The 27,310-nt window shown below is 40.9% G+C and overlaps 3 protein-coding genes across 8 annotated transcripts; 2 read left to right on the top strand and 1 right to left on the bottom strand.

Annotated features, from left to right (window-relative positions):
- Positions 1–118: 118 nt before the first annotated feature.
- LOC120768258 (putative oligosaccharyltransferase complex subunit CG9662) lies at positions 119–953 on the bottom strand. The gene is made up of 2 exons (XM_040094851.1): positions 733–953; positions 119–654 (listed from the first exon to the last, which is right to left on the bottom strand). The coding sequence occupies exons 1-2, from the start codon at positions 872–874 to the stop codon at positions 344–346; spliced, it is 453 nt and encodes a 150-aa protein (XP_039950785.1). The 5' UTR covers positions 875–953; the 3' UTR covers positions 119–343.
- A 246-nt stretch (positions 954–1,199) lies between these two features.
- LOC120768255 (serine/threonine-protein phosphatase 2A activator) lies at positions 1,200–3,092 on the top strand. Its single transcript, XM_040094849.1, has 5 exons — positions 1,200–1,355; positions 1,421–1,713; positions 1,791–2,133; positions 2,213–2,421; positions 2,494–3,092. The coding sequence occupies exons 1-5, from the start codon at positions 1,325–1,327 to the stop codon at positions 2,779–2,781; spliced, it is 1,164 nt and encodes a 387-aa protein (XP_039950783.1). The 5' UTR covers positions 1,200–1,324; the 3' UTR covers positions 2,782–3,092.
- Positions 3,093–3,308: 216 nt separating this feature from the next.
- Positions 3,309–7,213, top strand: LOC120769447. 6 transcript variants are annotated; one of them, XR_005704847.1, is made up of 4 exons: positions 3,310–5,132; positions 5,488–5,569; positions 5,641–5,909; positions 7,003–7,065. XR_005704847.1 is itself a non-coding variant. In XM_040096437.1 (4 exons), exons 1-3 carry the CDS (start codon positions 3,904–3,906, stop codon positions 5,785–5,787), a joined length of 1,458 nt encoding a protein of 485 aa, XP_039952371.1. In that variant the 5' UTR covers positions 3,310–3,903; the 3' UTR covers positions 5,788–5,792; positions 7,003–7,066. The 6 variants fall into 6 exon arrangements, 4 of the variants coding, with proteins under 4 accessions (XP_039952374.1, XP_039952373.1, XP_039952371.1 ...); XR_005704846.1 differs by having other exon boundaries at positions 5,641–5,919; positions 7,003–7,048; XM_040096437.1 differs by having other exon boundaries at positions 5,641–5,792; positions 7,003–7,066.
- The last annotated feature ends 20,097 nt before the right edge of the window (positions 7,214–27,310 follow it).

A 27,310-nucleotide genomic window follows, 5' to 3' on the forward strand; every position in this document is an offset into this window, starting at 1 on the left:
TTTAAAATAAGTATGTTTTATTTATTATAGTTGAATTATAATTATACGGTATTAAATATCAAAATTGTAAAAATTCGAAAAAAACAGTGCTTATATTAAAAAATTAAAAGATTCATAATTTATGTACTTCCAATGTGCATTTATGGTATTGTATTGCAATACAACTGTATATGAGTAAGTGACATTTGATAAATAAAATTTTCAATTTAACTTAAAACAGTTGATTTAAATTACTAAGTAAGAACGTACACTAAAGACCTTCTTTATAATATTTGTTTAACGTAGATGGCAAAAGTGTATTACAAAATGTTCGAGAACCCAATGCCAACCTCGATTTTTTCACTCATGGCTGCAAGTAGCTGGGTAATTTCATACGCATAAATAGCCAAGTTGTGAAAAATGAAACTAGTATAAATATAAATCCCATCGCGGTTAAAAGAAAACGATTAAGGTTTGTTTTTCCTGGTATATGTGTTTGATCCATTATGATGAATCCTAGACCTCCGATAGTGAATAGAAAACTGCTAGCCAATCCTTCCATTATATATTGACCATTTACTCGGTAAGGCATGAAAGCGACGGGCCGAGAATGCCCATGTTCATCTACCGTAGCTCCTACACTTGGTGGCTCCACAATTACATCGTATATAATTCCTATACAAATACATATGTATATATAAGAAAACATTTACTGTGTATATCATGTAGGCGTTGACAATAGAGGCTGCTTACCACCGGTGACGAGGAAATACGACAGTAGCACAATAGAAAACATAACCATTGGGGAAGGTTTACGAATCCATGTCGGTCGTCGGATTTTGATATTTGGAGGCACCAATATTTGGAATGGTAAGCTATACAACGTCTCAATCATATTGCAATAAAGAATCAGACTTTATAAACAGTTCAAAGAATTACGCTAATATGCCGGTGTTTAATTCGTTGACGTCTACACTTTTTAGAGTTGCATGGGAGAAATAAATTTAACGGCGTTGAATTCAATAACGTACAAATTAACAACTAATTAAACTTTTGCATTAGCCCTTCAATATTTCTCATTAATTTTAAAAATAATAACGGTAAATTACTGAAAGTAGCAACAAAAACTCTGTATATTTTTAAGCTAAGCAAAAAAACAATAAGATTCAGGCACATTTCTAAAAACTTTTTTTCAAAAATTACATTTAGTCACATAAGCAACCCTTGCAACCTTCAAGGTTACTTAAAACAAAACAAATTTTCTGATATTTTTTTATCATTCGTAAAACCGGACAATATTATTTCATCATCATATATCATATTTACAATTTACTGGAATATAAAAATGGATGAGTTTCGTAAATCGGACATCCCATGTAAGTAGATCGCATTTGAGTAAAATAAATAATTCTGCAAATTTGCTAAATATTTTAATTTTTAGTCGAAGCACTAAGCGGTCATGAGCCGTCAAAGCACGTAAAGATACCCCAGGACATAGTCAAATGGCAGCGTTCGGAAGCTTACTATGACCTTTTGGGTTTTATAAATGCTGTCAGTTATGCAATTCAAGGCAAACGCATTAATGATCCGAATATTTACATCTCACCCACAATGAAGAATGTTGTGGGCATTTTCGATAAGCTCAATAAGCTCGTTGATGAATCCCCTCCGGTTGATCAACCAACTCGCTTCGGAAACAAAGGCTATCGTGTTTGGGCTCGTAAAATGCATCGCGTGAGTTTATTTTCTTGTATTAAATAATATCGAGTTTAGATTGATGAAGAAATTGAAATCCCAAGATTATGTTCTAGGATATATTCGTATTTATGAAAGAAGCCTTACCCCAAGAGAAGTGTGATTTGTTCAGTGAACTAGGAGCATATTTGAGCGAGTCTTTTGGCAACTCAGTCCGCATCGATTACGGAACTGGTCATGAACTATCTTTTATATTCTTCCTTTGTGCGCTTTTCAAAGCTAAAATATTCACAGAAGAGGACAGTATAGCTTGCGCACTCCGTCTGTTTAACAGCTATTTAATTTTTGTGAGAAGGCTGCAGAAGGAGTATCATTTAGAACCAGCTGGTAGTCAAGGAGTTTGGTCTCTTGACGATTTTCAATTTGTTCCTTTTGTTTGGGGTAGCGCTCAGTTATCTTGTGAGTAAATACAAATAATATCATCACCAATTTATTATTATTTTATACAAATCAATTTATGTATGTTCAAAATGTATAGTCAATAGCCCCTTCGATCCGGCCCGTTTTCTTGATGAGGACATAATAAACGAGTACAAAGACGATTATTTGTTCATAGGATGCATCGATTATATCAAACAAGTAAAAACCGGACATTTTGCGGAACATTCTAATCAGCTATGGAGTATTTCTGCAGTGCCCAGTTGGACAAAAATTAACAGTGGTCTAGTGAAAATGTACCAAAAGGAGGTAAAAACAATTCCATAAAGATTTAATATTCCATAAACATTAAATTATCGAAATTTTTTACTTTTTGAATAGATTTTATCCAAATATCCAATTATGCAGCATGCACTTTTTGGCAAATTATTACGTTTTGATCCCGTTACACCAGGAACAGCCCTGCCTGTCGCTCGTCTAGGTTTTATACATCCATCGTCCACGAAATCTTCTACGAATTCATCGAGTTCGGGTAAAAGTGGTTCGCAAATATTAGAAACAGAGAAGTACGACACCTCTACACAAAGCGTGGCTAAATCTCCGAAATCATCAGAGGAGGATCAATACAAAAACGATAAGCCCACTGATGCAGCAGAAAATCCAGTATAAAGCAAAGGGAGAACCCATGGTGTCATTAAAGTCGGAATGATCCATCTATGTATTAAACAACCTAATTGGCTGAAAATTTCATAATGGTATTATCGAACGCATAGTTTTATTGAAATGTCTGAGTAATCGCTTTATATTGCCGTCTAATCGGAGATGAGCGAAATTGGGCACGCCTCCAACTGCAAACTGCATTCACTTAATATCTGGACTGCAGACAACAACAACAAATACAAATTTCATATAAATAATCGTTAAATATAAATTTCTTTACTCATACATAAGTATGTATGCACAGATATATATATTGAGTATGTCTTTTAGTCTTTAATTTATACTGGTGGTGATCTTCTAGTATTCAAAAAGATACTTTAGATTTGATATTAACTAGTCCCTCGTAAAAAATTCGTTGGTTCCTTTTCAGAGTATTCACAAATTTTAGCGATATTCAAGAGTTTAATTTCGTTTGGAAAAGTGTGTGTATGTGCATATACGCTACCGTTTCAAGAATAGAAAATACCGTTCAGAAAGCTTTTGCTATTCAACGCAGTACCGATTTTGATCGCCAGACATGAAGATGTATTTCTCTGGCTACGCGCACGGATTTGAGGAAATATACGGCAGTTTTTGAACGGATTTGATTGATAACTTGATTAGTTTTTAGTATTCATGGTACATTATCTGTGTTTTGAAAGAAGTGAACTACTTGAAAACACCGCGTACTGCCAAATCAGGCAAATATATATGTTTTTCTAGTTTTGAAGACAGTTTTTTAAAAATAAACAAAAAGTGACGTAACTTTTACCCTGCGACAGAAGCTTTCGCCAGTGAGGAAAATGAGAGCGTAAAAGATACAGCAGTAATGAGAGCATTTTGAGAGAGCTCATGTAAACATCAATTATACATACTTACATATATTTGTTTTTATTTACTTTGTTATGTTTACAAACAAATGGAAGTCACGTGTCTAACTGAACGGAATGAATCACATTAAATTGGAGGACTAATACCAACAATTCCCCTTACTTGAAAGAGTGAGAAATACCGGGTGCTATTACAAACCGGTCTACGTACATACATACATTTTAATTATTGAGAAACCGTTAGAACTCGTTATTTTTGAAAATGTCTAAAAAGTGTGGCGTTCGGTCGTTGAGCGATAGTGCCTTGGCCGAACTTGCCAACCAGATTGTTTCTACGATCGGCTACGCCAAGTATGCTCCCGATGTTGTGCTGGACATCGACATCGTGATGGTCGACATCAATCAGTATCTCGAGCAGACTGGCGCCACCTGGAACATATATCAAGACCTGCTGCGGGTCATACTCAGCTCCGACTACCTGGATGCCAATATGCGTTTCACTTGTCTGCAAATGCTGCTTAACGGCAGTGTAGCGTTTTTGGTCACCGAAGTCTTCCCCTTTTCGTATTATGAGAAGATTCTGCAAGTGATTGCCGCCCAGGGCACCGGTTTGCGCGTGCTCAACTTGAAGGGGGTGTGGGTCAAGGAGGAGCACATGCATTACCTCTTTGAAATCGTGCGCAAATGCAAGTATTTGACCAAGTTGTTTGTACCATATATTGCCAACGATGATCTGCTGGAGGTGATCGCCAAACACTGCAGTCAACTGAAAGTGTTGGACATATCTGGTGAGACAGACATCACCGAAATCGGGATAGAGTCTCTCAGTCACGGTATGTGTAATGATAAGTTAACGGTCGTGGACGTTGGCATGCCTGGCGAGGAGAATATCTGCTACTCAGATATTGCACTAATATTAGAGCACTGCCCCAATGTGGAGACACTCTCCACCTACTCGTTTGTGGGCGCTTCGCTGAAGTTCGTGCATGATAATATTGACGAGAACTTTACTTGCAAGCTGCGCTATTTACACGACACCGGCACAGACGAGGAGACGCTTCGTGTTATTATGAAAACTTGTCCGCACTTGGAATCCCTATACCTGGACACACCTAAGGCCGGATCACTTTCGGTGCTGACGAGCACATTTCTAAGAAAATTGAAAGTCTACAAATTTTCGTGCGCTGAAGTAATGGAAGTGCTCGACAAAATCGGCCACAATCTCAGCCACCTGACCATGATAAAGGGCGTCGGCCACATGGAGATAAGCGAAATAGTCCGTGCCTGTCCCTTGCTGGTCGACTTGGACTGCTACATGATGGATGGACTCTCCTACACAAAGGACAGCAATCGGTTTGAATGCTTAGAGGGCTTGGAAATGCTCAGCAGCCCCATGTCCAACACTTCACTGAAGATGCTCATCTGCAGTTGCAGGCAGTTGAAACGGTTGGCCGTGGACAGCATCAATTTCACGGATGAAGATATCATTAAGTAAGCACAATAACTCGTAAGTGTAATCAAAATATTTTGGAGTCGCACCGTAGTTAGTGAGCCGAGTGTTATTTTGGTTTTCAAATTTTATTTTACTGATTTTAAGGTTTGACGTAAGCGCCTAAATGTATGCTGTGTATGCACTTTGAGTGTTTGATTTGCATATCTCTTTAATCGGTAATTTCCTTGCTTACCATTTTTGAGACCACCTTGAAACTTAGAATGTATGCAGTGTTAAATTGGGCGTCAGTCACCTAGTCTGACTTTTTTTGAGTTGGAAATTAAAATTCTAATATTATTGCCACATATGTTGAATTTATTAATCCGTATTCATACCTACATATTAACGTTTCAGTATTTTCGTGGAGCACGATTTCTACGCATTGGAGGATGTCTGGTTCACATTGGCGCCTAACTTGACCGTGCAATCCATTGAGGTATTCATAGCCGCATGCCGGTAGCCGTACTTTTGCCTTTGTATTTCTGTTAATTGTGGCTTTTCGTGCAGATCCTCATGGACCGGTGTCCGGAATTGCAGTCGGTGGGCCAGCTAAGTGGATGGTCTCTGACTCCCGATGACTTGGCGTTGATACGAGGACTACTGAAGAGCGGCAACTCTTGCCTTGTACTTACACCTAGCGGGTTTTTCCCTTGAAAGCTGTGATTTTAAGCCCTTCACATTAACTCACTTACCCACAACATATCAACAAAAAGCAAGCAAATACTCACCCAGTCGTTCACATCCGTGATTTAGCGAAAATCTGCAGTCGCGGGAAAGTACGAAGAAGTAATTTTGGATTTCGCACATACAAATTTTCGCCTTTTGTAGCTTTGACAATCCTCATGATACTGAGAACACACGTGTATTTATGTTTACTTACCTAAGTGTGGTTACATAATTAACTGATTTAGAAAATTTGAACAGTTTTTTCTGCGACTACAGATTTACGGCTAATCCTCCCGGTATTAATATCACTAAACCCTCACTTAGGCAGTTATTTTTCTCTTGCTTTGTTGTTCTTTTTATTACATATTCGCAAATGTGTATGTATGTGTGGATGTGTGCGTGAATATAACAGTAAATGTGGAAAATTAATAAGTTTGCCATTTATGTATGTATTAGTGTTGAAAAAGGTCATTTGCACAAATCTAAACAACTCAGTGCTTACAACCGAGCTGCAAAAGAACACAGCATAACTGTGTTTTCCTTTAATTGAAATTTCAATCGTTACACTACTCAACAAAGTTGCGTTTGATGTGCTAAGGTGCCTGTGGGTGTTTGAGGTGCCTTGACTACGAATTTGAGTTCAAGAATTTTCCATCACGCACTGCTTTGTCTTGCCATTTTAATAAATGGTGGTGGCCCTACACCTCTTGACTACAACACAATCCTTCGTGTTAGAAAATTTTCATATTCGCTTTAGCAACCCAAAATTAGCAAGAAACCGCCTCTAACATCGCAGCCACAAAATGCCTGTAAACTAGTGTTATTCTACTTTCGCAAGTGTGTAAAATATTTTTCACCCCTCGGTTATTTGTAATACCTAAAACAGATCTATTATAACCCTATACTTGTATATCAAAACTGCCACGATCACGAGACATCTGTAGTTATTTCACACCCTTTCAATTGATAAAAGTTGCGAGAGTATTTGAAGTTCAGCTGCGTCTTAATCGAGATCTGTTTTGTTATCACCGTCATTTATAACAGTCACTAATAAATCCCAATTTCTTCATGCAGAATCTAACCCTGTTAGCTTGAGCAATATGGCAGCCAAAATTAGCTTTCGCGTGCATTTCGAAAACCTTTATTTTGCACCATAGTGTTCATGCCACTAACCGCTTTTCTCTATTCACTTATCTCTTTCAGCGTTTGCAGTGAAGTCTTTGGAAAACGAGCAACTTTTTGATGCGACTACATCGGATCGGATCGGATGTATCTATATACTTGTATGTTCTTTGAATTATTTGAAAATGTGATAGTAAGATAAAATAAATGTCCGTGTAGATAAAAAGCGAAAGAAACATATAAAAACAACTGATGTTTATGAAAGTTATTGAATAAAGGCCGACATTCAAAACCTTATTGACTTTAAGGGCTTTGAATGGCATATCTACTTGCCGACAACGACGCCAACCTCGGTAGTGTTAGAGACCCATCATAAATCACTTTGGTCCATCACCCGGTGATGCAAGCATACTAAAATGTCACCAGGTAAGCTCTGCCGGTATATGGCTATTTAACCGGAGCCACCACGATATTGTGCGAAAGGCCATGCCAAATGAGATGACTACAACTGAAGGTATCGCATTTAAGTTTTCGGCCAGACCTCGTAGCCGCACTACTACTTGATTTTGCTGCTCCTCTTGGTACCACATTTAAACTTCCGACCAGACCTCCTAGCCGATACTACAACCAGTTAAGTTTCTACTTCTCTGGATTGGTGACCAGCGGTGACCAATTGCCATATTTGGCGCATAAAAAGTGCTTCCGATCATGTCAATGCATCGGCTCACACCTCCGCTGTTACTAGCACTGGTAGAACTAGGCTATGAATTGTGAAATTTGCATTCGCCGGCCATAAATTTGAGTCATATGAGGAGGCTAGCATCGCCACGGTGATCTACTTTAAAGTCCTGTAGAAAATAGTTGTTTTTCCAGAGGGGTTTCATAAGTTGTGGAAATATATCTTGACCGAACTTAAAGTCCACGATTTTGAGAGATAAATCGCCGGTTGCCAAAGTTTTCGTCTTTATTTTGTAGATAATTTAAAATATTGAGTTTTCATCGGAAATGAAAGTTATAGACCTATCAACCTTTTAAAGTGGTGCGGCTACGATTACATCCTCTAGTGGGTATGCAGTTGATATTTATTGTTGTTGGCAAAGTGAGCATGAACTCTGAAGCCTCAGTGGACCATTTTTATTTCATGTTTCAGCCTTAAAGCTTAAACCTGTCAACAAGCGGTTTAAGGAGCACACACACACATACGTAAATATGTGTATGTAAGTAGAACATGTAAAAGCTTGCGGTCACAATTGAAGATACCGTTGCAAATGGATTGGAGCTCAAGAGGTGGGTGCGGTCTGTGGACGGCCGACCGTCAATGCACGACGAAGAAGAGAATTCATCGGCGCTTCGCGGTAGGGGGGCGGGGGCGCTTATGTTGAATGCAGGTAAATAATATTTTGTTAATGCCACATGTGTTGGCTCCTATAAACCAATAAAGCAAAAAATCATTTGCCTCACTGGCGTGACGGCGCGCCTTGCTTGCTTGTGCATTCGTGCGTCCAATAAATGTTTTGCGCAGCGGTGCTTGTCCACTGAGCGCATCCTTCCGCTGTGTGATACATATTATAGTTGTTGTTGTTGTGAATTTTATGCTGAAACAATGGCCGCGACACTTACGTCTGCATCGGCAGCCAAGCGCCTGCGGCAGAAACCTCTGAAACTGTAACTGTTGCCGGCATCCAAGCGTAAGCGCTCCAGCACATGCTGCAATAGTTTATGACAAGCATTCCCATATATTCGTACATATTGCTGACATCGCAGCCGTTATTATTATCCCTTCTCAAATGTATATAAATACATATGTACGTACGAGTATGTGGCTTTGTAGAGAGCTGTTGCTTCCGAGAGTGTGTGTATGGGAAGTGAACCGTGCGAAATTAATAGTTGCATGCATTCCATGTTGGACAGATTGGGAAGCTTCCTCGACAAGCTTTTGTTGGTTTGGAATGCGCCCAAAAGACCTGGTCACTTGTTTCTTTTCCTTTAGCTTAGACAGTTTTCGAATACAAGCTCTTGCTTGTGGTTTCAAGGTGCGTTCTCTGAATTCAGGGTTACATCAAACCTCATTCAGCCGATTAATATGTACAAAGTGGAACGATTTCAAATTTAATATTGTTGTTAGCGGAGTGTAAAATATTCAGCATTTCATTTTTGGGAAAGCGGCAGGAGTGTGAGTATTTGGCCAGCTACAAAGCCAGAGATGTTATAGTTAGGCTTCAGTACCACTTTCTGTCATTCTATCATATATTAGGCTAACGAAAGAGGTTCTTCATCTTCTTTACTGGCGTAGAAACCGCTTACGCGGATATAGCCGAGTTAACAACAGCACGCCAGTCGTTTCTTCTTTTCGCAAGTTGGCGCCAATTGGAGGTTCCAAGCGAAGCCAGGTCCCTCTCCACCTGGTCTTTCCAACGGAGTGGAGGTCTTTCTCTTCCTCTGCTTCTCCCGGCGGGTACTGCGTCGAATACTTTCAGAGCTGGAGTGTTTTCGTCCATACGTACGTTGTGACCTATCCAGCGCAGCCGCCGTCCCTTAATTCGATGAACTATGTCAATGTCATCGTATATCTCATACAGCTCATCGTTCCATTAAATGCGATATTCGCCTTGGCCAACGGCCAAAGGACCATAAATCTTTCGCTGAACCGTTCTCTCGAAAACTCGTAGCATTGACTCATCAGATGTTGTCATCGTCCATGCCTCTGCACTATATAGCAGAACGGGAATAATGAGTGACTTGTTCGTCGAGAAAGGAATTTTTACGAAAATTCAAAAAATTACAATGAACGTTGTAAGGTAAAGCTATCTCTTCAAAGTTCCGCAAAGGTCACGGGGCAATATTGCTTGCTCGTTGGTGTCCGTTGTAGTCTGCAATTGTTGCTGCTGAAAGACTTAAGCTGACAGGAGTCCACATTTACCGCAACGCGGTTTCAATGTTGGATTAGCCACAGAGCAAGGGCAGCGAACAGGATCCATACATAACAGCAAGCTCACGCATAAGTCGTTACATATGCACGATTCCATACATATATTGCGTTTGTCCTTTTAATGCGAAAGCCCGAATATTTAACAAAACTCAATGTGTTATGCAATGCATATAAAGGAAACGTGTTTTCTTTTGTGCAAGTAGATTTTCTGGAAGCGCAGAGACCGCCCATTGGCCGTGTGTGTTTGCAAAGCCAGCACACGTCCAGTTCGTCAGGCCGCACTGAATTCCTTATGCGAGTCGAAGGCAATGAAGCGCTGCCACCGCGATTATTAATTCCTCTTCTTGTAAGCCCGCGCACAACAACACAATGCAAGCGGCGCTTATCGGCGCTTTCCGCCACAATTACTTCTGACACATTTGCATTCACAATTTCGCATTGCCACAGCCACAAGCACATTGTCAGCGTTTGTTGTTCTTGCCGGTTGCATGTCATCCACACCGGTTTCCACGGCACCAACAACTCACCCGAAGCATGTCAGCCTTAATTACTCTACATCACTTTGACACTTCTGAAGCGCGCGCTGACAATGCAACGAGGAGAACGACGTTAATGATGAGAACTTCTGCAGGCGGCTTTTGTAAGCTGCAATAACGGATGGCAACGACAGAGCCTGTCATTCCGCTTCATGTCTGCTCATCAATGCAAGTAAATTGTTGCTTCAGTTAAATGGCGGATACGGCGAGGAGGAGCTTTGGTGCCAACTAAGTATGAGCAGATCGACAGACACACTCGCGCTACATACACAAAAGTCTAAATCATGTCAAAACATTTCAAAAAGTAGAGAGCGCTACAAATGCAACGGGTTTCGGAGCGAACATTCCTTGAGCGCGCTTGCTCGTTCTTCCTTGGAGTTCTGACCTCCAGTTCAATTGGCAGCGAATATTTAAGTTTTTTGTTGTTTTTGTTCTCAAAATTGCAGCCAAATTTGCAATTTTGCGAGCGTGTATGCATTTATGAGCCGCGTCGTGCGTGTAAGTGTGTGTGTGTGGCATATGGCTTTTACATGAGTGCCGTCTTCCTGGTGGCGCACTCGCCTCTGCACCGCGCTTCCGCCATCGGAAGCTGCGCGCTTTATCGTGGTGATAATGTGCATGTCCGTCCATTAAAAATCATGTCGTCCTCTTGTTGCGTTTCCTTTGCAGCTGTCTATTTCTGCGTGTGCATGCGTGTGTGTGTGTGTCGACTAGAGCAAGCTTTCACATAAAATTAAATTTCGCATAATGATGCCATTGTCGGTGAACAACGATGCCACTGACAGCGGCAGCAACAACGTCAGACACTACAGCTGTTGTTGGTATACGCATGTTTGTGTGTGTGCGGCGACCCATTTAGAAGTATATTATTTGATTGCTTAATAGCTTGTAATTTAATTCTAATGCATTTCATTTCCCGACGCTTGATGACACTCTCGCATACGCCCGAGAATGCAGCTTCTTCGGCTATCCTGCCGATGGCTTTTGCTATGTGTTAATGGTCATTAAGAATAATCGCTGTGTTGGAAAATCTAATAAAAGAGCGATTGCGAAGTGAGAAGTTGTTAAAGTAAGGCCGACCGAACAGGGTATGGTGACAAGGCGGTGAGTTTCTGAACACCCGTATGGTAGCCTCAAAGTCAACACTCCGCAGATGAAAATTATCTTTCAAAAATAATACTTGTGACATCAAGCCCTTATATATTATGTTGAGTGGTCGAAAAATTCTTTTCGTATTTCGACAATAGATGTCGTTGCAGTCGTATATCTCCAGTGCTACCAACCACATTGCTTCACGCCATATAGTGTTGGAAAGGTGAGATTTTAAGCTTCATCTAACCAAAAGAAAAATAAATTTGAGGATGTCGAAAAGGTTACAGCTATTCAAAAATGAGTGAAAACAATGAAGAAATTCGCTATATTTTGAAATTTTTGTTTAAAAAAGGAAGAATGCCTCGCAAGCCACCAATGATATTTTAGAAGTATACGATGCTGTATCAGTTTGTGTAGCACAAGAATGGTTCGCTCGCTTCCGTACTGGAAATTTCGATGTGAAAAATGCACCTCGCGCTGGTCGACCTATCGTTGAAAAAGTCAATGAAGTTATGGAAAAGATTGACCATCATCGTCACATAAGCGGCCATGACATCGCTAAGGAACTTAGCATTCATCATCAAACGGTTTTGAACCATTTGAAAAAGACAGGCTACAAAAATAAGCTTGAAACTTGGGTACTACATGAATTGTCTGTGAAAAATTGAATGGACCTTGTGACTTTCAAATCACATCACTTCCCGGCGTGAGCATCACTATGAGCTACTCCAGCCTGGTCGAACGATTGATTCTACATTTTACTGTCAACAACTGATGAGATTGAAGCAACGCTGGACCACACACATCTTTGATAACTCGGCAAACACTGGGAGAGCTTGGCTGGGAAGTTTTGATGCATCCACCATATAGCCCTGACCTTGCACCATCGGACTACCATTTGTTTCGATCAATGCAGAACTCCCTTAATGGAGTAAAGTTGTCTTCAAGAGAAGCCTGTGAAAATTACTTGTCGCAGTTTTTCGCCGAGAAACCAGAAAAGTTTTATACTGATGAAATAATGCCTCTGTTGGAAAAATGCAAAAGTGGTTGATCAAAATGGTGCATATTTAGTTCATTATAAATATAAAAAAAAAGTTGAAGTTTGATTAGAAATAGGACTACCCTATATTAAGTACGTTCCTTCATCAGAATACTGTCCGCGTCTCTGCCAGTGATTTCCAGTCGACTTAGGGCGCTCATGAAGATAATCGACAAGTTTTCAGATAAAGTTTCTTTACGTGGATCGAAACTGGAATCTAACCCAGATCCTGTGTAGTGGTGATGTGCCCCACAAAAGAGGGTATTAAAAAACATTTAATATAAGACTAGATTAAGTGCTGATTTATTGGTGTTGTTTGTGTAGTATTCATATGTGTATACCATACATTATTTGACGAGTAAAGCTGCATAACTAAAGGACCGAGAGAAATACTCGTACAAAGTGATTTTGTTCCGTTCGCGCAACGTAGAGGGTGGGCGGAGAGTGGTTGACTGACATAAATGTCCAGACTTTTTGTTGAATCAATGAAATGTTGGCTGGGAAGATGAAAAGGAAACTGAGATTTGTCATTTTTGTGAATTGCTTTTGATTTTGCATTTCTAATTTAACGGTTTTCACAGAGAGGACTTTGATTACAATGCGAGAATGGAATGCAATTAATTACGCAATAATTTCGTTAATGAAAATGTTTATTACAAGTTAAATAAGCTCCAGCCATGCGGAATCGCGCCTACAATAACAACGGCAACACAAACAAAAAGCACGGCGAAATATTTGTATTAGTAAGCGAAATGGAACATTAATTCGCGCAGTTCTTTTCGAATTTAAAAAATATGGGGTTGCCATGCAGTCCTGCCAAACAAAATTGTGAACAAAATATTTTTTTGTAAAATTTCAACCAACAGAAAAAACGAAGAACTTCTCCCTCAACTACCCATCCCGAGTAAAGCGTTTTTTGTTCCTTCTTTTATGCAATTTGAAGAGTCTAATGGATTACCCCCTGCTTCAGCTTCCAATAACTGGCGATATACATACATATGTACGTACATGCTTATGCATACGTGAGATTATAGTAATGCTTCCATTAAGAAGTTTCGACATTCCGGATATCACTTTTTCCATTGTCTGGCACATAACTGTAAAAGCATAAAAAAGTGTGTTCAAAGCGGAAATCGGGCAAATCATGTTAGCAAAGTAGGTTACGGAGCAGCGTTGGCGAACGGCAAAACGGGAATAGCGGTGAATGCAGAAAACAAAAAAAAACGGAAAATGCATTTGTTAAAAATTGTTTACGAAACTGTACATACTGCACACATGAAAGTATACGGAAATGGAAACTCGCTGGTTGCACTGAAAAGTTTAACACTTGCAGCTGTAGTTGTTGTTGTCACTGCTGTATATAATTCTCACGCAGTGAAATCGACAGTTGTAAACTACTTACTCACAAGTCCAAATAGTCAGTCGAGTGCGTTTTTCCAATGAAGCAACCACTTTTTTAACGGACTGATGTCCTGTGGGTTCTTTTCTTGAAAAATTTTGGTCCGTCGAAGTAACTGCCTCCCCTCTTTAAACAACTGATTTCTTTCCTGACTAGTTCGTTGTTTCATTTCTTGGTATGCACACATATGCAGGTGTATTCGTGTGTACCTTGATTAATCTGCGTCTTCAAGGGCTTAACTTTCGGTAAGATCTAAGTTTGCTGGAAAATGCGTTTCGCTCGGCTCTCGGGGCGATGCGGAAGGCTGTGAAACAATAAAAAAAATTGCGCACACAAAAAAGCTTTTGTCAAATATCGCTTACTTACACACATACTTATGTGCATACATGTATACATAAACGGCTTAAGTGATTCACCTTGACTCACAGGATTAAGACAAGAAGAGACAAGAGTATGCAGAATTTGTTGCACTAAAAATATTCAGTTGAAAATATAGCTGACGTTTTCTTATTATATATTATATATATATTATATCATATGTACATATATATGTATGAGTGTGTGATTGTGGGAGTTTTTTCAGGCATTTGTTCCTTTGAGGTTAGTTTCATGGTTTTGAGGCTAGCTGGCTTTGACGCAACTCTTGAGGACACAGTGTAAAATTTGGAAAAGAAAATCACACAAAGAACAATAAAAATTAATTACTGAAAGAAAGTTGCGAAGAATGGAAACAAGTAAAGGCAATTAGTGCAGGAGCTGAAGCGTTTGCGAGCTTTTGCTTGTCATCAGCGCCGGAAACACTTTTCTTTGACAAAAAACTTGCAAAGCTGTGTAGCATACAGCAACAAATGCACATATTATGTATGTGAGTATGTTTATGCCGTAAGCGACATATTCTATAAACAATACATAAATATATCTAATTCCGTTGAATAGTTAAGTAGAATTTCCGGTTAATCGTATAAAGTGATTAAAAGTTCAATTCTACTTTTTAAGTGATTTAAACTTTAAATTTTTTGGAAATATGTTTTTATTAATTATTTCACATTCACGGCTACATATACTTCCAGGCGTTCGACAATTTTGACCACGTTGTCAAAGGTGGGCCTAAGGGACTGCTGGATATGGCTTGCATTCGATTTGGCGAAGAGCGGGCCAATAAATTGGAGACCTTTGGTCATTTGCCTCGCTGATTTGGGATTTTCCTACGGGATATTACCGAGGGGATATGGGTGAACGGAAAAATTAAACAGAAAAGGGCAACGGCAGCAATTCGTGGCAGTGCTTGACTGCTGCGGCCGCATTCAATGAGCAATTACTGCAGCCATCGTTGACATTTTGAGGTCAAATGTGTAAATGCTTAAATTGCTCAAGTGCACTTGCGTACATCAAGTGGCGCAGTGCGGGTGTACGCATGTATGCCTCACCCACCGCTGCTGCTGAAATGGCAGGAATTGCATTCGAACCAACAGGACCACAAAAAATGTATTTGAATATGCACACATACACACTGACGAAGAGTCGAAAGCGCCGACATTTATATGACTCGTTGCGGTAACAAATAAAGTAACAACATTCCAACGGCAACAACAATATTTTATTGGCCACAAACCCTGGAATTAAATGGATGTGTAGGGCAAAGCCGGGTAACCCTAATCGTCTGTATATTTGCCATCCTAAAATACGCACATTCCGTCCGTTCGGAGAGCATTTGGCATTAACTAGCGCTCCGCTTCAACTCCATCCGCGCCTCTGCAATGGCACTGTTTCGGCATTTAGAGCATTTCCATTATCAACCAAACAATATGCTCGCCGGCAGTGGCACTTTAGTGGAACGTTGGTCAGCGTTACACTAAATGAAATTCATGAACAATTTATGTGCAATGAGTGGGATTGATGATCCGCCGTTGCCAATGATTTTAAGCGACTTTTTGTTGGCGATTTGACTTTCCATCAGCCATTTTTAGATTTGTATATTTATTTCGGCCCGTTGCTGTGTCGTTTTGTGGAAATTGTTTATGCGCCGCCTTATGAAATTGCCGCCAGAGCAGCTGAGTGGTGCGACACGGCCGGCCAGGGCGTATACGTAACATGCAAATGAATGAGCGCCGTCAGCGTCGTTGTAGCACAAGTGCACTCGATTGTTTTGCCGCCATTCATAGCTACTCCGGCATTATGCTATAATCATGATTTATTAGTCACTTAGCGCGCGCGGCGCCCGCGTCGTGCCATGTAACGCCAGCGCCCTTTCTTTTACATAGAACACTTTTAGCTGCTTCCGCATTTCTGACTGCCGGCAATCTTTAATAATTTATTGTGCGACGTTAACAATACACTCTCCTACATAATTCACATTTTGCATTCTGCTCTTTGCTATTTTAGCTGCACATTTGTCACAGCATGCTTGGCTCAAGCTTGGCCGCGCGCTGGAAATACTCTACATCATCATTGAAGTTTTTTCTGTTCGTTCAGCGTCCATCGTCCGTGTACGCGTCTAGTTTTGTTCATTCATGAATGGAATCCGCTTTGCGCGGTTAGTTGAATGACGCCTTTGAAGTCATTATAAAAACGCAAATTGCTTTAAAATGACGGCGGCGCGAATTTTATGTGGGCCATAAAACTTACTGCTGGCGCGCTGTTGTTGTTGCCACGCAACGTCTAAGTGGTGTGAAAAGAAAGTAAATGTTTCGTGATTTAAAACGCAAGCGGGAGGCAACGCTTTGAAAGAGCTTAAAGCACGTTTTAGGCTTAGAAATCAAGGGAGCTATTGCTGCTGCTCATTTTCCAAATACTCCGCGCTTCCTATTAAGTGATGCTCATTTTCCATATACTAAATGGGATCAAAAACTTAGCAAATTATGTAATAGGCATACAATAATTTATAGGAATGGAAGTAAAGGCATTTCTGTGTGGAGGCGTAGGTCAGATTTTGTAATTGAGAATTTCTTCCGAATTAACTCCACTCTTACACTCGTTCATGGAAGAAGCTAAATTATTGGGAAAGGATGTTTAACAGCAATAGGTGCTCGCGAAACCTCAGCGTGAACATCCGGCGTTAAAAATTATGAAAAACCCATATCACAAATTTCTGAAAGTAAGAGTGGGAGTGGGAGTGCGGTAGTCATTTGCACGACTTGAGCGAAAGTGCAAGAAGATAAAGCAAAACACTTTAAGTCAATGACGAAAACAATGAGTAACTAGCAACAACGGAATAAAATAGCAAATGGAGCCAGCTAGAAGTCGGGGTGATGCTGGGATTTGTTGGGAACTAATTTCGGTAAGTGACAATGCGAGCCATAGTTGTTTTCCGCTGCAGTTTTTGCTTCTACCGTGACACAGAAATGCACAAAGCGCAAACGAATGAAGAGCGTGAAGAACACAACAGAAAAGCATAAGGAAACGCGCAAGCAAAAGTGGAGAAATGGAAGCGCAGCATTTACAAGGACAAACAACATTAATCTTCATTGTTTGTTCGGCTGCTCACGAGGGACCATGCCATGGGCCTTCCCGCAACTAAGGAAGTAGAGTGAAGGAATAACGGTAAATAAGAATGCTAACAGCGAGAGCGGCAGCAGGGACGTTATGTGGGTACATGTTTCGCACAGTTTAACAAGCTTGTAAACTCGTTGTGCGTATGTGTGTGCTCGCACTTATTTTTGGCAAAGTATTTTCGGCACAAATCTAAAATAGAAAATTCACAGCGTCCGGGGAAGTGCGGCGCTGTGTCCGCTGCCAAAAAGGGTAAACGGAAACCACTGCAGGAAGTGCCAGAAAATCTGCGCACACACAACACAACTAAGCAGCAACTAAGTGCCACCACAAAGCGAGCGCGTCTTTGCAAAGGCGAAATGTGAAAGGAAATTTCAGAGCAACATTGTTGTTGTATGTACACTGTCTGTTTCGCTGTTTGACATGATATGGTGAACTGTCAAGGCGGATGTTTAACAGACCCAGCCGCAGCGACAAGACAGCCAGATATGTATATAACTATATAATGGGCTTGCGAGAGTATTGGTTTAGCCCTGACCAAGGCGCTCAACGCACACATACATAAATAAATAGGTAAACATTTGGTGTTATGCTTGTAGCATACAAGCAGGCGCTGTGCTGCCGGCGATTGTTGACGCCAAGCGACTTAATGCAGTCACAGATAAGCCGGCTCGACTTGGCCGCCTGCGTATGGCACTCGCTCGAGAGTGGTGACGGGGAGGGTAAATACAAAGCAAGAACTTAATGGTGAGTGTATTTGTCTTTCAGCAGCTGCTGAATGGGAATACGAGCATCTCGTTGATCGCGCCAAGGGTTAGGCGAGCTTATCAGCGGACGCGCATAATTGAATTTTGGGTGCCCCGCTCCACTGACTGCTCACATTCCGGATAGCGATTTGCAAACTTTTTAAAGTATTTAACGTTCAATTTAGTTCCTCTCTTGACTTTGCATTTTTCCGTAGAAATTTTCAAAAGGTTGTTAGCTAGATAGTTTTGATTTATTCACGCGAATTTGCTTTTCCGTGGAATTTAAGAGCTCTTTGAGACTGTGAATTGTCCGTTTCCGTCGTTTATCTTCGAGTAATTTGAGTCAGACAAATTTGTGATACACCAAGCGCACACACATAGTTGCGCTTTAAGACACCAGCCAAATAGGTCAGACACTTGGCACTTCTGTTCAGTCTGCAATATTTTGTTGCTTCTTTTTTTGATGCTCACTTGCTTACATTTAAGGAAACAGAGTAGCAGAACGCATAAATAATTTCTATTTTAGACTTGCAGTCGCTGAATACCGCTCAATTCCGCAGGATTGAGGTTGTAGAATGCAACTCTTTAACGCCCTCTTCCCGTTTGAGTCTCTAAATTTGTGCGACATGAGGGAAAAAGGCATCGCAAAGAGAGAATGAAGCACCAAGCTCAGCTTCAAAAATCTCCACTCGTTTTGTGTTAAATCGAAGACTTGGAGCGCAGCATGAACTCCTTGCTTTCAAAGGCGGAAAAAGCTGTGAATTATCCACTGATGGCATACGCAGCAAATATTGGTTACTATAACAGTTATATGTGTTATATGTTAGTTGGAATAAACAAACTGCGAATACGGTAGGAGACAAAAGGCGAAGCACTCTAACGACACCAACTCAGCATAAATTACCTCGGGAATGGCAATTTGTCCGCTTTGTATTAATTCATTTGATACTCGTTTCGATTCGATTCGCATGTAACTGTTATTATCAGCAATAACTGCCTCCTGTCACACCAACTCACCCAGCACGAAGAATCGCAAATCTCAGACATCTGTAGAAATCACTTTGTGTCGCTTATCTGCGACATGTGGAGCAACACGTCTTCTGCCAGTTCTAACAAATTGAATATTTTAGGGCAGCGACAGCTGCCAGCTCCCACTCCACGCGTCACTCGTACAATGACCGCATACGCGCGTTTGCTGAGCGCAATGGTTCTTATCCGATTGCCAGTGTGTTGGCGGTTATCCTCTTCAGACCGTGCAAATCGGCAGTTCGGCAGTTGTTGCCAGCGGCTGCCTTGGGACGTGATCAAAAAGACAACTATTCAGCTTATTGACACAATGATGCATTCCCCGAAGCTATTTACATACTATACATATGTACATATGTATGTGCAATGTCATCTTGGCTTTATGTGTAGATTTCGGGTATGAGAATCTGCCTCTGCGATTGTTGATACGAGCACAATGCCGGATTTCGATGGCATTATTGTGCTGCGCTGTAATAATCGAAAGGAAAATGTGTGATAGTAACTGTGTTGTACCCTCTTCAATAGTGCTGGTAAAGCCGTTAGTTTAGCCTATGGTAAGCTGGAGCGTTTTAAGTAAGGACATGGACTGCTCTGTAGACTTAATAGAAAGTTATACATCCCACACACATACATTTCATGTTGTTGTTTTAACGGAAATTCAATTAATACAGAGTAACTGTATTTAAATATATAAGTACAGGTATATACTATGTATGTATTTACTAGTTTCTTTAAATTTTTTATTTTGTTGCTGATTGGCTATTAAATCACCGATTAATTTCAACTAACTACCCAGCTTGTTGCAGAGGTTTCCAATTCCTTCGACAAATGATGTCAACATCCTTAAATTCAAGGATATATGATAATGTGGAAAATGATGCCAAGAGCAGCTAACGTCAGGTGAACGAGAATTGCACCAAATTGGAAAAATTAATTCTCACTGCAATCTCCTATGAGAGCAATAAAGAGCAGAAAGGACACTGAACACCAGACGCTGCTCAAGGACATCATGCAACATCTCGAATTTTATCGCCTTTGACACATGAGCAAAGCCTTAAATACTTTTCTGTTGCGCTTTGTTGAAATCGCTTAATGAAATAGTTGGCTTGACCTCCTTTCCGTCTTCATCTCTTTTTGTGTGCTTGCTTAATTGCCGCAGTTACGGTTCAAGTTGAAGGTGTGTGCAAGGCCAACGAAGGTTTAGGTCACACATGTGAACGTCCGTGCGCGAAGTGTGTGATTGTGTGTTTAAACACAATAAACTTTTGTTGAACAAACACAAGCAAATAATTGCCCTATGCACCCTCTGAACAGAATAGTGTAGTCTGAGACTTGGGAACCCCCTCATTTGCATGCCACCACACCTATTTTGCAAACCGCTGTAAGTGAACTTCCACTAAGTCTCTATTTGCCACAGGAAACGACAAATGTCTCGGTAAGTGGGCTAAGTAGATTCCGTAGTGCGTTGGAACACATTATGGGAGACCCCGGCAAATGGTTTGTGTGCTCTGCTTGAGGAGGCGGCGCGAGGGTTGGTTAAACTCGGGGAGCAGCTGCGCGCTTTTCGGCTGCCTTATTGTGCTCATCTTTCGGCTTGCACGTTTACAGTTGGGGCAGTTTTCGTTTGCACCAAAGTAGATAAACAAATTATGCTAATCCTCTGGAAGGCTTCGGCCACTGTCTGTTGCGCTTTTGCCATTGGAGTCCACGCTCACTAATAGGAGTACGCCTAATTAATTTGTTTGCCCAAGCGCTGCATGAATAAAAATGACAACAAACACAAAAAAGTTAAGAATAAAGGCGGAGCGTGTAATAAGATAACTTCCCAGCGGATAAGGGAGATGCGAGTGAAGGCGAAGTTGAGCCACAAAAAAAAGGAGCTAAGCAATTAAAACCATTAAGACAATCAGCGATTCGCTGCACACAAGCTAAGAAGGTCAGGGGGACTAAAAGCAGTAAAGTAATTTGAATTATTCTGAGCACCAACAGTCAGCTGCGTCCACCGGACAGTCAACTGCCCAGCCGTTTCGCACGGTGTTGTAATTTGTAAAGCTATTGAAGTCAGATGTTTTTGTTTTCAGATTGCGACAGGTCGCAAACTTATCTTTCAGAGAAAGCGCTGAAGGAGTTGGTATATTTAATTATGTTATATTCGTGAGTATTTAAGTCGATTTGATTCTCCTTTTAGAAGCCTGTTCAACTAATCCAATCTTAAAGCAGCTGGCATCCACTACAAAGAGAGTCTTCAAAAATTCAGCAAATTCATCAGGAAACTCTTTATTTTGCGGCCAAAATAATAAAGAATAACCGAATCCAGTCCAAGTGGGTGTCTGTATTATCCGTCAAATGTGTGGGCACATAAATGTTGACGAGTGGTCGAATTACGTAATCGTTCATATTGTGACCCACTTGGACTGGATTCGTTTGGATTGTATGCAACTTTCACTGGGTGTGTGAGCGATTGCGCTATTGGACCCGCGCGCGAACGTTTTCGCGTTTAGTCATTTGGAAATTTGCCAATTGGTGGCATGCATCAAGCACTGACAGCTCAGCAACAGCGACTAAGCGGCGCTTTACACGAGATCTATACACTTACACACACACACACATATAGCATCAGCGTCGCATAGCAACAACAGAATTCGATGGAACAAATTCATTCGCCGCAAAAAGTGCAGCGCTCAGAGTAACCACAGAACTTACCTCAGCAGTCAGCCATACACACGCAAACAAGCATCAGTGCTGTTGCAAGGATTGTGAGCCGACTTGGTGCTGAGTGTTTGCTGCATCGGATTAAAGCTACGCGCATACCCACATCACACACTCACACATGCGACAAGCCTAGCCGTCAGTTTTTCCTGGTTCTCACCACTTTTTTCTTCATATGGAATCGTAGACTTTTTCGTCCTTTTTTTGCCGCGAAAACCGTTGGTTTGGTTGCTTTGAACGATGTGTGGCATGGCGTTTGACTGCAGGCGTTTGGCTTGTTTTATGTCCAATTTTTTCTAGGATTTGTGCTCTTTTGTTTAAGCGTGTTGGCAAAGATGCATGGCATTTGGACGGCTTTTGGCAATGCATTAGCTGCTGTTGGCGCAGAAATAAAACGAAATTTAGTTTCTTATGTACTTTCTTTGTCTCCTTCCACATGTGATATTTCATAAATATGTGCCATTATATGTATGTATGTGTGTATGTCTATATTTCCAAACTTAGTTTACTTAGTTGCCAGCATTCGCTATATTTTTAAATGGACTCTCAACACCTCGATTTAAATATTTTTAATAAATTGGCACTGAAGGATTTGTAGTCGCAAATTTATAGCCCTCTACGCTTTCATGATAAACACGCGCTTCAGGCGTTGTCACACCCGTCCACACCTTCAAATGTTGAGCTATTAGCCTGTTCAGGATTTGGTCACACCCGCGGCCCGGACGTCTGATGGCCGGATGGTGTTGACACTGCAAGTTCAGCTTCCGCCTCAGCCCGGTTGCGGCCAGTTGCCCAGTGACTTTTCGCGTTCGAAGCCATCACTCATCCCGCTTTTTGTAGCGTTTTATTTGATTCCGTTTTTCCATCTCGCATAGCGCTCTGTTCTTCGTAATTCCGTTGAGCGTTGTTAACTCCTCGACAACCTCAGCGCCTGCCTAGTTCAAATAGTCGTCCTCGCATTTTCCATCGTTTTGGTTGTTGTGCTGCACGGATCTGCATGCCAAAACGTGTTGCACGCGTACGCGAGGAATGCAAGGGAAAGCTGTTTTTCACGAGGTTTTCTACTTGAACTTTGTGGACGGCCGCGTGAAGTGGGGGTGAACAAGTGGTTAGTCGCGCCGATTGTTGGTTTGTTGTCGAAAATGCAACGACTTGTGGTCATGGTGGCATTCCACTAGTTTGTTGGCTCACACGAATATCCATCACATTCGCTGGTAAGCTGGGAAAATGCCGGAAATGCCAAACTGCACTCGAAGGGAAATGCTACCAACAACCAAGCGTGCGAATTAATTCATATGTGTGTACGTAGAAATGCAGTTTTTGTTGTAAAAATTGCGACAATTTGGTGAATATGAAGCATTTATCGAAATAATGAAACCTGAAGCAGTAGATTGACACATTTGCCCATTTAAAGGAGCCTTCTTCACAAATTAGCTGAGGAAGCACATATAGTCATTAACCTTTGAAATTCATGAATGCTGCTCAATTACCCGCAACTTTGGATATCGCTGAGGTCAAGACCATACGGCCGAGTTCAAGTGTCGACTTGTACACAATTAATTTGATCATTTTACTGCAGACGTAAAACCACAAGAGTTATGCGGGGGTAAGAAAACGGCAACTGAAGCTCTACAAGCAGAGTCTACATACTGGCATATGTTCTGGATACTCAGCAGTCTTTGTGAGTATTAACATTTGCCTATTGAGCTCAGCAGCGACCAATAAAAGCAGAAATAGTAAAATTGAAATTACTTTACTCATAAATATCTATACTTACACACGCATATATAAAAATATATACACACACATGCATACATTGGCACTTGATGCGTGCAACACTATGTGAAGCTCGGAAATCGAGGCTCACCACACGCCGACAGGTTCTACACTTGCACTTGGGGAATCTTTTTTGGCCATCATACATGTGTAGGTGTACCCGCCTCTGTGTGTATGTGTGCGACACTGTTGATATTTGCTGATTGTAGGTGGTCATAGCAGCCTTTTGGGCGCTGAAGCGTTCTAAATGGGATTGCTTGTTTGTTCCCGACACCTAGTGGCCGACTGGGCCATGTTTTCTTTTCCCTCCGCTACTCCACTCTGGGCTAATCAATGTTTATTTTCGACACTTTCAAAACAAATTAAATTTCGACGCACACAGCATTGGCTGCGGGCTGCTCCTAAATTGCTGTGACATTATTTACAACATTTCAAAAGTTATTGGTAACCCACCTCCTCTCCTCTCTGTGTGTGATCTGCGTGTTTCCCTAAATGTTGGTATGTGTGTGTGTGCGCGTGAAAGGTATCTTTGGTGAGTGAAGTGTGAAAAAGGACACTTTGGGTCGAAAATTGACTGGCTTACAACTAAATTTATGACGAAGATATTTCGGGCGCTGTAAAATAACAGGTGGTGTCGAAGGCTTTTTCAATAACAAACCCATTGGGAATACAAATGCTATCGATATATGTATGCCTAGCAACCGTTGCAGCAAATTTGATTATGTGCGGGCTTTAAAGCCTACAAATCGTAAGAATTTCCCATAAAATTACAGAATTTTGCAAAACACTTGCTTAATGTGTATTTTGCTGGGGGAACTTTTTGTGGTACATACGTACATACCTGCGTGTCAAAGTGTAATGAACGTTCACGTATTGTGTAACCAATCGCACAGGGTTGCTTAACAGAGGTGGCGATGTGAATATTTTAACTTTTAGTATTTGAAATGCGATATTAACTTGGAATATGCTCGTCAGTTGTCAACGAATATTTATAAAATGTAATTTATGCTGCCACTGATGAAGCTCCAATTCATAGTGAGCTTTTACCTCGAGCTTGTGAGAGCTTTAGCAAGTTTCACAGATGGCGCTCGTGGCGATATTGTTCAAAAGTGGTTAACTGTAGAAATTCGCCACAACTAACATAGTAACTCTTGCTATCGCTGGGAACTGTACCGAATCCCGATTTTGAGTGTGTATTCTAAATCCAACTGATTTTGTTAGTTCAGAAACGTAAGGCATGCGGTGGGATTCGTAGATGGGTAGACACGGCATCTAACTGGCGTTTGCGAATGGTTGGAATTATAGAGTAATTTTACAATAATTATTCTCCCTTATTTGTATGTGTATACAGAAAGCTTTTAGTAAAACATATTAGAAGTTGTTTGCTCCTTTTCACTGCATGAATAGACGAGAATATCAATTTGAACGCAGAAAAGATGCTTCGTACTTATTTCTACTTTCCAAGTCGAGCTCGAAGGCGTACAAATTTGTTTTGCATGGGCGCGTGTGTGTGTTCCATATGAATAATAGGACGCAGGGATTGAATAAGTTGTGAAGATAGATGATTATCGAAGCCAGTTCTCCGCCTCCGATTGCCTTGCGAACGTATCCTGCCATCCATAGTCCTATATTTGGATATGTGTGCGCGCATATGTTAGCTGCTGTTCTATTTAGCTTTTATCTTGTTTGTAATTACTGTAAAAGCAATAAGATATGCAAGTATTTGTGTGTATTTAATGCATTTGAAAGCAACACAACAATTGCCTACAGCTACGAGTGCTCAACGAGCGTTGTAAACTCCCACGGCAATGCAGGGAGACATCTGTGTATGTATTTGTGCACACACTCACTCATCTACCTACACAGCTGTTCAGAAGGATGCGAAATGACGGTAAATAAGCCCTGTGAGAATATTTAAATTTAAAAGTGAAACAAATTCTAAATTGTTCACACACACACATATACACATGTACAGGCGCAGGGAAAAACAACAAGTGCTCGACGCAGAGGTACTTATGCTGCAAAAGTAATTTATACCACGTAATCATATTGAAACACTCAAATTCTGAATATAAAGTGCTTATGCTCCCTACAAGGTCTAATATTCGAGCGTTTAAGTAGGCTGAGCCGGCGCTGGAGCCGGATGTTCCTGCCGGATAAATGTGTTTGTTAGCAAAAAAATCGCTGAGAGTTCGTTAGCATTTGTAATCAACTGGTGCCATGGGAGTATTTACAAACGGTACATACATCTCTACACATGTATGAGATATGCGCACCTGTTAATTTGTTGCACATAAAAATATGTCAACTAGGTGTGTGTACACTTTTTGCAACAAACAACAACAACAACAACAGAAACAAACTATATTCAGTTAGAAGGCGCAGGGCAGCAACGCAGGTGCACCAAGCGTGTATTTGTATTTGTGTTTGCTCTGTCAACTGATTCAATCAAAATCCCCCTCCTTGCCTCCGCCCAAACTTCTGCTAAATGCATTCGCTTTTTGAATTTACAATTGCTTGCATGTTTCGATTTGATCATTTTGCCCTAATTAAATCTCAAGTGCTGACATGAGAAGCCGCTTAGACTTGTTAACATAACGGTTAATTGGCTACTTGTCGTGTTTTATTGTTGTTGAATTCGCAACAATAAATTATTTCAATCCTAGGAAGGTAACTGACACCAAAGTGGCTAAGTGGGCTGTCCGTCCCGAAATTAAAGCGTCTGTGCCAGGCAGCCGTCACTTAAAATACCCGGATAATGGGTGCTTATGTAAGGCCGGTTACCCCACACAGTGCAAGGCAAGCAAAAGCACATTAGATAAATATGTTATTTTCTTATTATTGAAGATGATGGTTATACTTGCAATTTCTGTCTCTTCTAAATGTGTGTCTTTGAAAAGAGAATATATTAATAAATTGGGGTACCATTATTGGGGTACGATTATTAATAATACGGAGTGTTCTTCGGTGGGACTATCAATAAGATATCCGATACAGAAGAGGAAACGCATCTGCTTTCATACATTATAATATTGGGTAGTCGACAAAGTCTTTTCGTATTTTGAATCGTTGCAGTCGTAGATCTGCAGTGCTACCAATCACATTGTATCATACCATATACGAGTAGTGTTGGAAAGGTGAGATTTTAAGCTTCATTTAACCAACAAAAATTAAATTCGGGGAAGTTGACTATCGTATTTTGCACGCAATTAAGTGGAACATATGGTCGTAGAATATATGCCAATTTCCAAAGCCCTTGAGCTGAATAATAGAGTGCGAATGCAGATGGATTTTCGTAAATATTTGGGAACTAACTTCGTTTATTTGGTGCACATGACCACTCACGCACACATATATACAAGTCTAGCGCATAGCTACTTATAGGAATATGTACCATGAGTAACGGTGAGAGCCTTGAGCACCTGCAGTTGCCACAGTATGCACCGTGAAACAAGAGGGAAAACTAATTTAAAGACAAAAAGAAGAATCAATAAATTTAGCGTGGAACCACATGACAGCTGCCCGCCACCGCCTGTCCCCGGCAAAGTCGGTGAAGAGCGCAGAAAGATTTACGTCGTGCATATTTCATGAGCGAAAACCATTTAGCGCATATGTTAGAGAGGGGCTGGCGAAGCTGGGGCGGTACTA

The sequence above is a fragment of the Bactrocera tryoni genome, chromosome 2 (assembly GCF_016617805.1).
Source record: "Bactrocera tryoni isolate S06 chromosome 2, CSIRO_BtryS06_freeze2, whole genome shotgun sequence".
NCBI classification, from domain to species: domain Eukaryota; kingdom Metazoa; phylum Arthropoda; class Insecta; order Diptera; family Tephritidae; genus Bactrocera; species Bactrocera tryoni.

What these genes read in the sequence shown, in the direction of transcription:
- LOC120768258 (XM_040094851.1), bottom strand. Translation starts at nt 874, where the DNA reads ATGATTGAGACGTTGTATAGCTTACCATTCCAAATATTGGTGCCTCCA. An exon ending in GTATTTCCTCGTCACCGGTG is followed by an intron (nt 655 to 732) that starts GTAAGCAGCCTC and finishes GTATTTGTATAG; the next exon opens with GAATTATATACGATGTAATT.
- LOC120769447 (XM_040096437.1), top strand. Translation starts at nt 3,904, where the DNA reads ATGTCTAAAAAGTGTGGCGTTCGGTCGTTGAGCGATAGTGCCTTGGCC. An exon ending in ACGGATGAAGATATCATTAA is followed by an intron (nt 5,133 to 5,487) that starts GTAAGCACAATA and finishes TTAACGTTTCAG; the next exon opens with TATTTTCGTGGAGCACGATT. An exon ending in TGACCGTGCAATCCATTGAG is followed by an intron (nt 5,570 to 5,640) that starts GTATTCATAGCC and finishes CTTTTCGTGCAG; the next exon opens with ATCCTCATGGACCGGTGTCC.
- LOC120768255 (XM_040094849.1), top strand. Translation starts at nt 1,325, where the DNA reads ATGGATGAGTTTCGTAAATCGGACATCCCAT. An exon ending in GGGTAGCGCTCAGTTATCTT is followed by an intron (nt 2,134 to 2,212) that starts GTGAGTAAATAC and finishes CAAAATGTATAG; the next exon opens with TCAATAGCCCCTTCGATCCG. An exon ending in TGAAAATGTACCAAAAGGAG is followed by an intron (nt 2,422 to 2,493) that starts GTAAAAACAATT and finishes CTTTTTGAATAG; the next exon opens with ATTTTATCCAAATATCCAAT.